Source organism: Pygoscelis adeliae, unplaced genomic scaffold (assembly GCF_000699105.1).
Source record: "Pygoscelis adeliae isolate BGI_AS28 unplaced genomic scaffold, ASM69910v1 Scaffold72, whole genome shotgun sequence".
NCBI classification, from domain to species: domain Eukaryota; kingdom Metazoa; phylum Chordata; class Aves; order Sphenisciformes; family Spheniscidae; genus Pygoscelis; species Pygoscelis adeliae.
The window spans coordinates 474812-487206 of NW_008824286.1; the positions used below are offsets into that span (position 1 = coordinate 474812).

At 39.3% G+C, this 12395-nt stretch overlaps 1 protein-coding gene across 1 annotated transcript; it reads left to right on the plus strand.

Annotated features, from left to right (window-relative positions):
- Nucleotides 1-4237: 4237 nt before the first annotated feature.
- EIF2S2 (eukaryotic translation initiation factor 2, subunit 2 beta, 38kDa) lies at nt 4238-12110 on the plus strand. Its single transcript, XM_009318650.1, has 8 exons — nt 4238-4438; nt 5369-5472; nt 6498-6633; nt 6953-7053; nt 7488-7636; nt 8550-8606; nt 9650-9735; nt 10471-12110. The coding sequence occupies exons 1-8, from the start codon at nt 4258-4260 to the stop codon at nt 10644-10646; spliced, it is 990 nt and encodes a 329-aa protein (XP_009316925.1). The 5' UTR covers nt 4238-4257; the 3' UTR covers nt 10647-12110.
- Nucleotides 12111-12395: the final 285 nt, after the last annotated feature.

The window sequence follows — 12395 nt, forward strand, 5'->3', positions numbered from 1 at the left end:
CGTGGTCTGGCGCTGCGCATCGGGGGAAGGCCTGAAGCTCCCCGTGTTCTGCCGGCGCCCGCCTCTGGCAGAGGGAGGGCTGGGGAGGAAGGCACCCCTCCTCCATCGTGTCCCGTCCGCTTCTGGCGATATTTAGCGTTTAGTCAGTTTACTTACCGCGCTCTCATTCCGGAGCTTTAATATCTTGTCTTTTAACCCCGAGACTAAATAGCTACATCTTAACGGATGGTAGCTTCAGGTTTTCTGGGTCCGATGGTGTTTTGCTTAGGCACCCTTCCAGGAGAGTAGATGCATCTGTCTCTGAGAAACTTTTCAAGTGTTGTAGATGCCGTGTGTTGGCACCTTTACTAACCTCATTCAATTGCTCTCATGGGGAAAAGGAAAGCTTTACATGTGTGAGGTTATGAGCACCCTGATGGGTGACTCTGTAGCCTGTGGGAAACTGTACTGGCCGAACCCATGAGATGGCTGCTTTTGGTCTTGTGTCTTCTTTCTGGTGTTGTTTAAAATACCTATGTGGCTTGTTTCCTTCTGAGCAAAGTGATCACTGTAGCCTTGGAGACAGGCAAGTCATAATTTGTCCTGTGTAATAAAGGAGAACTAGTGTAATTACTAGTTATTTTAATGGTAGCTGAGACTGACTTATTCAGTTCCTTTAACATCTAGAATGAATGTACTGCATTTTTATGCCTAATTGTGTCCCTGACACTGCAGTTCTAATGTCTAGGTTGTACTCTGGTTCCAGAAATTAGGACCTAGGAATCCTTGCATCAGATGCTTTCTGTCTCAGGTGATCACAGGACCATAGAGCAGTTCATCTGGAGTTTCCCAGTTTGGATTTAGTTTAAGTGTCAGTAAAATTATTTTTCTTGCATAATGCATTTGTTCTGATATTGAGGTGATATCAGGAATATCTAGTATAGCAAAGTTACATCTCTGGATTGTTTTATGTAGCAGACTGACAGAGAATAAAAATGGTAGCAGATATCACAGTTGAACTGTCACTGTTAGATCTTCTGGCTAGTCTGTGAGAGTGAGGGAGTGCACATGCCTTCCAGAACTTCTGTACGTCTGGTTGTTAGGAGCCAATAGTTTCATATTGATGTTAAGTCGGTGAAACTTTTTAAAGCCAGTCATCCTACAAAGTTGAGAAAGGTGAAGACACATGAAGATAAATGTGTACCTTAAACTGGTATAGATGTTACAAAACTTTGTAATCTCCTTGGTAGAAACATCTGCTGCTCAGAAGTGTGGCACAGCAGAGGCAATACAGGTCCTATTTGCAAGGGGAAGCAGTCCGTTAACATCTATTTGCTTTATTAAAAATCCTCCTCTATATATAATCCTACTAGATATCTAAAAGTTCTTCCGGCCCTGTAGTTTTATGAAGCTCCAGGAAATAATATTAGAGAATGCTGTGTTGTGAGCAGCCAGAGGGTTTAGGCGCAGATTGGTCTTAATAATTTTGTACTCCATCGTAGACATCGACTCAGTGTAGTGTAAGGGTACCTGAACTAACTTTACCAATGCAGAGTTGCTATCTGCTTTGTAGACATGCCTGTATTTATTCACACTAATGAAATGGGATTAATTTGTGGCCTTTGTTAGAATCCCCAGCATTTGCCACTGTCACAGCAGTTTAATGTTGGCTTCTGTCTTGAGAGTTGCATTTGGACTATGAAGCTTTGATTCTTCCCTCTCCCCCCGTTCTTTCACTTGCTCGTTTTCCGTAAGTTGGGATTTTGACTGTGTAGGCATTTGAAATAACAAGATGTGAGAAAGAACTGTGTGGTCTACAGAAGAGAGAACCCCATATGGGAATTTGGCTCTGAGAGCAGGAACAGGACAGAAACTTATAACTATTTCTACACAGGAAGGGCATAGGGTTTGGTGTATTTGGGCTGGAGGCTACAGTCCCTTCAGTAAAGAGCCTGCAACTATGTGAAGTTTTTCAGTGCTTAAATGGTGTCATAATGCTTCGACTAATCAAACATACTGAATAGAGAAAAGGAATGAAGACATTTCTGAGATGTCTAGCTCAGAAAGGCAAAACACACAATAGCCTGATTATCAGGCTGGTTAGTTTGTATCATGATTTGTTAAAGTGCGTGTGACCTAAGACTCCTGCTTAGTTTTCGTTGAAGCTCTTGATGAACAAAATATTTCAGGCATAGACCTCCTTCTCAGGTCGTGGAACTCTCATATTAGTTTCTTGAGAGCAGTTAGCATGTTATGACTAGGTCTTAGGTTTGCAGAAGCTTGGCTTGACCTGACTGGATGGGGTGGACCTTTAGAGCAGTGCTCTGTTCAATGCCAGCTGCGTAATTTTAATGCTGAAAACACAATCTCCTGCATCTGGAAGTTGTCCTTGTGTGTTAACTTCAGTTTAGTGTGCTACTACTGAAGACACATTCTGTCTCTTGTAGACACAAGGTATGCTTTATGGTGGTTCAGGATGAAAGATACCTTCTTCTTCACAAAGAGAAGAGTGATTTGGGGCGGGTGGGATGGTTCCTTCTTAGAAATTATTACACCCAATCTAAGCATAATCTTATGTTTGCTTAATCATGTGGGAAGATATAAAACTCTTCAGAGTTTTGCAAAGGTTCATTGAAATGCGTCGTGATCTTGAAAACGGTGTTCATGTGTTTGTTCCCAAAGCTGTGGACTCTTGCCTATGCAGGCAGCTTTCCTTCTGTTCCAGCGGACTGTGGAGGTTACAAGAGGAAGCCAGCAGACAGTGTGACCGGTTGTGCACGTTCTGTGATTACTGTGCATGATTCATACATGTGTCTGTCTAAGCATTAGAGGGAAGCCCTCAGAACTTTTTTGAAAATCGTTCTAGCGCAGTGTGTACAACTAAAGACACACTTCAGCAGTTTGAAAGCTTCAAGTTTCAGTGTCCCATATATGTGGACACTTTTGTGATGCTGTGCTTCAAACACCCATATATGCAGTTTACTGCCTTTCAGTAGAGCCTTTACAAAACGTGTACATTCAGAAAATTGGAAGAATATCACAAGAATATGACGTGTAGGAGAATGAGAAGTGCGAGGAAAAGATTGCTTTGTGGGAGGAGGGAAACCCCCAAGCTTGCAGGGTGTGATGAAACAAGAAGTTGGAGAACTGCTCCTTTGATGAAGTGGTGGTATTCTCATGAGTGAGGGTATTCGTGATGCTGAATTTTAACTATCTGTGAGAACACTCTTCAATTACTAGATAAGAAAAACTGGAGGAAGAGTCTCGTTAAGTGTCTAAAATTGTTTGGTGTATTAAATATATACTGTGGTGTGAAAATATGGCCAGATAATATGTAACAAAACTGACCAATAGGTGTGATGTCAAGCTGGCATCTTACATGAAAATAGTAAGAGGCGTTCCTTTGTTGGAAAACTGAAGAGCCCATGTGTTAATTACCTCAGGTCTGCAGATGATGAATAGCGAGTCTCAGGGTTAGTGCCGCCTTCACAGTCAGACTAGGTGAATTCAGCCTCTCTGCTGGCTAAAGAACTCATTAACAGCTTTTAATTGCTTGGTCTCTGAGCTTCAGTTTCCCACCTGTGGGGGGAAAAGGATGAGACCTTTGCTGCTTCATAGTGTTGAGAGCTGATACAGGTCTTGCTGTATCACCAGCCCCTTCTAGGTTTCTCCCTAGTCCAAAGCATTCTTGTCAAGAGAGTTGTTGGTAAATCTTGCCTTTTAATAAATCTGGAAATTAGTGTGTCTCACAAATGGAAGTGCAAAGTGTAACTGACATGTAATCAGGCTCTGTGGTATAGGTGTGCTTAAAATTTTTTTCTGATGCTGAGTGGTTCAGTGATTGCTTCACATAGTCTTACTGCAAAATTTGAGTCCATAATGGTAATAAAATGGAGAAGTAGCTGGTAGCTAGTCTGTCAAAGATTCACAGCTTTAATATATTTTCAGCTGAACGAATACATAGATGGCAGGAAACTTGGACTATCCTAGGAAGAGTAGCAGAAGCTCTAACCTGTCAAGCAGTCTTCTCTTGTGATTGGTCCCATCAGTTATGCCTTGGGACAAGATCTGTGATGTTTGTAAAGAAGCCTATGTAATCGCTGTTTTGAGTCAGCTAATTAGTATTACATTGTTACAGATCTAGAAAAATCCCTAGTTGAGATTGAAGCCAAGGAACAGTTTGGGTAACTGAAGGAATTTTGAAAGAAACGTAAAGGTCTTATGAATATTAAATGGTAGGTGGTTACTATGCTGCTAAGGAACTCTTGACTTTTACAGATGATTTTCGATCCCACTATGAGCAAGAAGAAGAAGAAAAAGAAGAAGCCCTTTATGTTGGATGAGGAAGGGGGGGATACACAAGCTGAAGAGACTCAGCAATCGGAAACAAAAGAAGTTGAACCAGAGCCAACAGAAGACAAAGATGTTGAAGCAGACGAGGAAGACAGCAGGAAGAAAGGTAAAGTGCATCCATGTAGATAAACTCTCAAAGGTAGTCCTTCTGTATTTTGAGACTACAAGCCCCATTTCAAGAATTTGGCATCACAGTGTATAATGCTGGGGCCCTAGTTTGTTTAGAGGCTTGTGAGTAATACTCTGCTGCCTATTTGGAGGGCATATTTCCCTCCTGCTTGAAATCATGTTCACAGACATCTAGCAAGCTACCAGTGGCTTATGTAAAATTCCACTTTCCTGACTCAGTCTTTTGTGTGAGACAATGAAAAGAGAATCCCTAAAATAGTTACAATGCAGTTTTAAGTCTTCCACATGCAGTTGTTGTAATAATTCCACAATTATGGCTGTTTTCATTTGAACAATTAAGCAATAGTGTGAATAACAGAAATATGGTTAAAAGGGTTTCTCATTTTTGGACAACTTTGAATGTGATAACTAGAGTGTTCTTTGGAATCTTTCCAGAAATAAGCTTGCGATTGTGTATATAACCTTGCTTTTTAAATTGAGGCCAATGTCATTTCAAGATGACCTGATTCAGGGAAGGCTGTTAACTTAAATCCAGTTTGTTGATAAAATTGGCTCCTGCAGTAGACCAAAGAAACTATACCTTCCTCTTACAGTTTTCTTTTCATTTTTTTCAAGCACCTCTACTATAATGACAGAAGTGGCTAGTTTCTCTTGTACAGCAGAAAGAAAGATTAAGCACTTAATAAATAAGAAAATGCAGTTAGAAGATGCAGAAACTGTATAACAGTACTGAGGTATTTGGGGGTAGAGGGTAATGACCTCTTTAACACCTGAAGGATATCTGTAGAGGCTACAGGTCATTGCTTATGTCTTACTGTAATGTTTTGAAGATTTGGATGTAAATTAGAAACCTTAATGTCTAACTGTTTCTACAGTTATACTTCTTTTGTCAATCCTTTGTTTTTAGATGCAACAGATGACCTGGATGATTTAAACTTCTTCAATCAAAAGAAAAAGAAGAAAAAAACAAAAAAGATATTTGATATAGATGAAGCAGAAGAAGGTGTAAAGGTTTGTCTCATAACTAGGCCATCTTGTCTATGGCTGAAAACTTTCTTGCTTTCATTTTCTTGGGATTGGCAGTGCAGAGTTGTTTTGAGTCCATCATTGTGTCTTAGTGCAGTTAATAATGAAACTTACATTTCACTCTGTCTTTCATATATAGTAGGTTCTGCTGAACATGTTGCTCCTGCAGGGCTTTTTGCGCAGAAGTGAAAAAATCTAACTGATCTGCACAATGAGCAAGTAATTCTGCAATCTGTTGTAAGGGTTGACTAGCATCAAGGTTAACTGTCTTTTGGGGTGAGAGAAGTAAATGGATGTCAGAAGCCACACACAGAATAGTCCTCTAAAAGCCAGCCCTTCAAATAAAGGGTATATATCTGCTAAGAAATCTGTTTTTACTCTGGTGTTTTCTTTAGAAACGATTGGCTACTGTTCTGTGTTCCAGAAGGTGTACGAGATATTTTTACTCTTCCCAAGTTTTATTCCAAGTCATGTTTTTGTATCACGTGTCAGTGTTAACTGGCAAGCACAGAGAGCAAGAGGACAGAGAAATGTTATGTGTAACCTCTTCTTTGGAGTCTGCCTTTTGGGGAAGAAAATGTCCCTCTGATCTGCCCCAGACAGGCAAAATGCTTGCTCTGTGTTCTCTGCATGTGCAGAACTGTAATAACAAATTGGACTGGCTGCAAGTAGCACAGCTTTGCCTTACCTTATTGTCTGGCATGTAGGGTGTTTTGCTCCCTTATGCCCTAAAATGGCTGATGCCTTTAGGTAAGTATAGCGTGACCTTGTTCTTGACCAGCCAGAAGTTAGACCAGAAAATAAAAATCTATCTATAGTAGATTCATGGTAGTAGTGCAGTGCTCTCTTCAACATACTTTAGTTCCGTTCTTATCTGTTATGTTTCAGGATTGTGGTAGAGTATTGTTACTAGTATTCATCTAGTATACCGTGCTACTAGTATTATTTCTAATGCTGTACAATGGAGATTTGTGTTTAATACTGTAAACTATAGTCTTATGTATTTGCAGGACTTGAAAATTGAAGGAGATGTGCCAGAGGCAGTAGAACCTGAAGATGACCTTGATATCATGCTGGGCAATAAAAAGAAGAAAAAGAAGAATGTGAAGTTTCCAGATGAAGATGAGATAATGGAGAAGGATGAAGGTGAAAGTATAACCTAGCTCAATGAGATGTTGAAAGTGAAATGTAGTTCATGTTGTAGGTGAATAAGTTCTGTTCAAGTGCCTTTTTTGTTTCAGAATTCATTTTGTTACCTTTACCACTATGTTATTTATCAGAAAAATGTTCTATGAAAGCACTGTATAAATTTGCCATAAGTGCTGTCGTCCCTTGTAGGCAGACAGAGACTTGTGTCCACATCTTAGTGGAATCTTCTTTGGTGTACCTTCTAGAAATGGTGTAAGCATGAGGTTAAAGAATGTTTCTTTTCTTCTTAATGAATCCCAAACAACTTTCTTTACAGCTTTTGAGGATGAAGATAGCAAAAAAGATGATGGGATTTCTTTTAGCCTTCAGTCAGGACCTGCATGGGCAGGCTCAGAAAGGGACTACACATATGATGAGGTAATGTTCAAAAGACTTCAAAATAGTTTCCATGTTTATGTGCATCAGTAGAGCAGGGCCTTATGCTCGTATGTCCTATTTCTAACTTAAAGGACTTGTAGTCAGACGCTCATGAACAGAAAAATAACAAAGCACATCTTTTATCACAGGTAATTTTCATATAGGGCAATATTAGTGATAGTTAAAACACCTCTGCAAATAGGCTGAGGTACTGGTAGATTATGAAGTAAACCCTTGGGGAAACAGCTTTTATATTTTGCATTTATCAGAACATTTTTTTAAGTGTGTGTTGAAAAGCATATGGGGAAATGCTAATGGGCAAAGACAGTCTAATATTCATTGTGAATGCTGTTTCAAGTTTTTTTTAGAAGTGATGTACTTCATTTGAGAAATGCAAGATACTCATGTTAATGTGAATCCCTTTTTTTTTGCAGTTGCTCAATAGAGTATTTAACATCATGCGGGAAAAAAACCCAGATATGGTAGCTGGAGAAAAACGAAAATTTGTCATGAAGCCTCCTCAGGTTGTAAGAGTAGGGACCAAGAAAACATCTTTTGTCAACTTTACAGATATCTGCAAACTGTAAGTTTCCTCTTTAGGTTTCTCAGGAATAGCAGATGAACGCACCTTTCTGTACTGTTGGCTGTTGTGCTGAATGCATGTTTTCTGGCAAAAGACTATGACAAACCAGAAGTAAACTGAAAGCTATTTCAATCATACTGTTCATTTCATCTACGTTTATCTGTGAGAAGATATTTATGAAGATGATTTATTGAGATAATTTCTTATTTTATACTTAAATTATGAAAATGGTAGGCTTGCTACATGGACCTCATGGACTGAAACTAAACCTATCGCTCTTGTGAGTTCACTGGCTTCTATCAAGTCGGTAGTTGGGTCACCAGTGATATTTATTTGCAAGTCTTGGGCAGGGGAGTGGGGAAAGTTCTTTCTAATTTGAGCTGACTACAAATACTGTTCTCTTGGTAAATGGTATGGAGTTCAGTAATTTTTTTCCACTGTTTTCTGCAGCGCTTTCTATGTCTTAATTGAAGGCAGTTCTGTTCTTTGTGGCCACTTCTGGGAATGCATATCTGATTTGTTTCATAAGTGTGCCAGAAAACAGTCCTGGTGAAATCATACTGAGGATCTGGGTAGTATACTGAAGTGAACTTTTAATGGTAGCTAGTAATACTTTTTTTAGGGAATGGCAGGGGGATGGGAGAATAAGAATGGAAAGTCTCAAATAGAAAACTTATTTTCAATAGTTACTGTAACTGTGAGTTTGGTTTGGGGGGGATGATGGGTTTTTTTGTGGACTGTTCAGCTTTCTTGTGTCCTCAGTCATTGTCTGCCTGTGCTCTTTGGTGCAGACCCTCTGGCACTGCCCCCTTTTAAACTTGGTAATTTAAGATCGTTTTAGCCTGCCAGTCCTGTATAAATATCAAATTTCTCTGAAGGGGGAAGGTTAAACATATCCTTACTTTATTTTTAGATTACATCGTCAGCCAAAACATCTCCTGGCATTTTTGTTGGCAGAATTGGGTACAAGGTAAGGCTACTGGGCTATGTATGTGCTTATGCAGAGGAAGCAGTGGCATTGTCTGATCAAAAATAAAATTGTTGGGTTTAGGTCTGTATATATGTGCTTGAACATCAGGCTGTTCTTCCCTGCACATAGATGCTGTGCTGGGTGATTGAAGAGATACCATCTTAGGGAAGAGGTACAGAGGCAAACTATAAGTCCCAAGGAACAGTCTGGATAAGGGTTTGAATTCCCTATTTGGGACCTTTCTCAAAGATGCTCGGATAGCAGAGCTGTTTGTCACAATTGGTGAGGATGGCTCTGTGGCTCATATCAACCTAAGGCAGATGATAGATAGCTAGGGAAGAGAGAATGCCTGATTGCCTAATGGCAAGTCTTGTGGGCCTGTAGCTAGTTATTCTGTCTAATGCTGTAGTTAAATCCACCTGTCTTAGCATAAAAACAGCGTTGATTTTATATGCCTCTTATCAAAGATCTCATGCTGTGGTGGTGTACTTTCTGGTTGTCTATTCATTTCTCTGTTGTAGACTACAATGTTGTTAGATGTAGACATAGAGAATCAAGGAGTCTAATTGCAACGTGTATATAACAAATGCCCATTTGTTGGGGCTTTGGAATCTCTTCAGCTCCAGACGACTTAAACAAAAACTTAGAAATCACAATGTGAAAAAACATGCAACTTACTACATCAGAATGGCTAGAAGAGGATCTTATTAGTCATATTACACCTTACTGGGGAGTTATCTTGCTCACTTCTGTGAGATAAGCAGGTGTTAATTCTCAATTATGTAAAGTTCTTCTGATTGGGTAGCTTAACTATGAGGCTGATCTCTGGTGGAGTTTGCTTTTACTGCAGTGAGGGTTATGCTTGGGCAAAACTTCCTGTAGGTTTTTAAGTGCCTTCAGAATTTTGCATTTTTTTCCCACAAAGTAATTCTGGCTTACTCTTGTCTTGAAGAATGCATCATCATCTTGCTTCATGCTCCTGACTTGTTTTAACACTTGACGTCTTCTGCAAATCAAATACTTAATTTTTTTTCTTAAATTAGTGGCTCAATAGATGGTAACAACCAACTTGTAATCAAAGGAAGATTCCAGCAAAAACAGATAGAAAATGTCTTGAGAAGATATATCAGTAAGTATAACTCCCTTTTCCACTATAGATTTCTCTCAGACCCGTTTTGATGACCAGTGGCCCATGTATGGCCCACATGTGTGTGCATGCTGTGGAGACTCTGTGCTAATGCTGCAACTTTATAATGGAATAATGCAGGTACAGGTGGTTCTACCACGGTTATAATAAGCACATAGGTCGTACTCTGTCCTGGCACTAAAACATACCAAGGAAAACAGTAAGAGCATTTGAGAATTGCTTGTTTTCATCTGACTTTCATTTCTTGGCTTTGGTGAGGACTATGGAAAATAACAGTAATTGTTAATTTTAAAGTCTGTACACACTAACAATGTGCATGTCACTGACTGCTGGTCAGAGGACTCACCGATTATATGTAACAAAAAATACTGCTTTAGTGCTGTGTCTGTACAAGAGTTGCTGACATCTGGGAATGCTGTTTCAGCAGAGGAAGTTCTGAAACACTAGTGGGAAGTCTTAACTGGTTGTTATTATTTTTAAAACACCAGTGTCAGTGCATAATGTATCGTATGAAACCTAGTCTTTATTAACCTGGGAACTAGGGGGAATTTTTAGGTTGCCTCAACCTCTGTGGTTTTCATAGTAAGCCACTTCTAAGTTAGTAGATGCATTTGAACAGCCTTTCAAGACAACTGTTAAACTAAAGGCTGAAGAAGTGGTGACTTGTCCACTGATAATGCATTATCTTTTAACTGCGACTTAATTCCTTTTCTGCAGAGGAGTATGTCACCTGTCATACGTGTCGGTCACCAGACACAATCCTACAGAAGGACACCAGATTATATTTCTTGCAGTGTGAGACCTGCCACTCTCGCTGCTCCGTCGCCAGCATCAAAACTGGTTTCCAGGCTGTCACAGGCAAGAGAGCACAGCTCCGTGCCAAAGCTAACTAGTTTGCTAATCAACACTGGATTTTGCAAAGTGTTCTGGGGAGATGTGACTGGACAGGTTTACAATCTGAATGGATTTACCATTGTATTAAAACAAGATTGTAAAAACTACAAGAAATTTGGCTTTTGATTGATTGGTCTGTGAAATCCTTGCAAGATGCAGATCCTCAAGCTGTTCACATGCGTTTGCTCATTGAATATGTTTTACCAACTGTAAGGAACATGATGGGAAAGGAGGTGCTTTTTAATCCGTTCAGACTTCTGTAAAACACAAGATAAATTAAAGATACTATAACAGTGAGTGTCTTCGATTTGGATTTTTCCTTCAGTTTCATCTTTAAACAGCTCATGGGAATGGTTGGCGTGTTGTTCTGCAGATCATGTCACTGAACTATGTCCAAGACCCAGAATAAGGTTTAAGATAAAGGTTATTTTGCTTTTACATAACAAGCTTATTTTTAGTTAGGCTATCATTAAACAGAGAAACCAGTCACAAAAAGTCACAGGGACGATATACCAACATGAGAACTGCTCATGCTTTTATAGCCACATTAATATGGGAATGCATTTTGCACAGAAAGTGACATCAGGACATGTTGATACTGCTTAATTAGGCAGGATGTAGCTCTGACATAGTTCAGACACCATATTGATGCTGAATCTTAACATAGAATTGATAAACTGTACTGTAAGCTTTCCTAGTGTCATAGTACTAAACTTTGCAATTTCTAATGGAGAAATGTTTATATTTCTTAAGTCCTGCACTCTTCACCACTTTAAAAAGAATCTAACTAAATGCAGCAAAAAAAAAAAGGATATAAGTAACATCATTATATGATGGCTGCAACACACTGTCTTCTATGAATCTTGAATTTACAGAAGATACTGCAGAGTAGTTTGAGTTCCAAATGAACACATTATACTTCTTGATCATAACATGCACTTCTCTCTGCCAGTGGTCAGTGTCAGTAATCTCTAGGGGACATGCATAGTGCTGTCCTAACTAGTTTTTATAGTGCTGTAGAAATTTTGTTACAGCTGCCAAGTACAAAGACGCAAATGGGGAGTGAAGTCCCTCTTGAGCACCGTAAGGGGGGACAGTTTTCATTTAATCACCAAAATAGCACAGGGTCAGGATAAGGTGTAGTAGCTCAGGACCCCGGGCGCCCATCCCTGCAGGTAAGCAGAGTAGCCTCCTCCCCAGAGAAAATGGTCATTCTGAATGCAATTCATCAAATATCAAACTGAAGGGTTTCTACCGAGTTTTAATCTTTGTATGTATGTTAATACAGAACACAGTCTTGCTGGGAAGTCACTTACTTGCTATTTGAAAACTTGACAGCACTGTAAGGCAAAAATCAAGGTTTTATGGTTGGTTTCTTAAAAGCATTTTGAATTTCAAGTGAGCTATAACAAATGTTGGCTGTATCTTTAAGTGAATAAAGCCAGGATCAGTGCCTCTTGTAACATTATTGTTGTATTCTTGTTTTTTCTCTAGCAAATAGGCATTCTCCTGTTGGAAGAAAAACTTTTTGGAGAAGTGCTAGTTGCCTTTTTGTTTCGGTTACTTGCTGTTGGGACACACTGAAATAGCTGAAGAACAATGATAGTTTCTGTTTTTAAATGCTTGCTTTTTCCTGGGTCAAATACATTTAACATACTTTAAAAAAAAAAATACAGTATGGCCTTGAGCTGGTGCTGTATTTTAGTGCATTAAATACGAAGTTTGACTTCAGTATATTTGGATCAAAA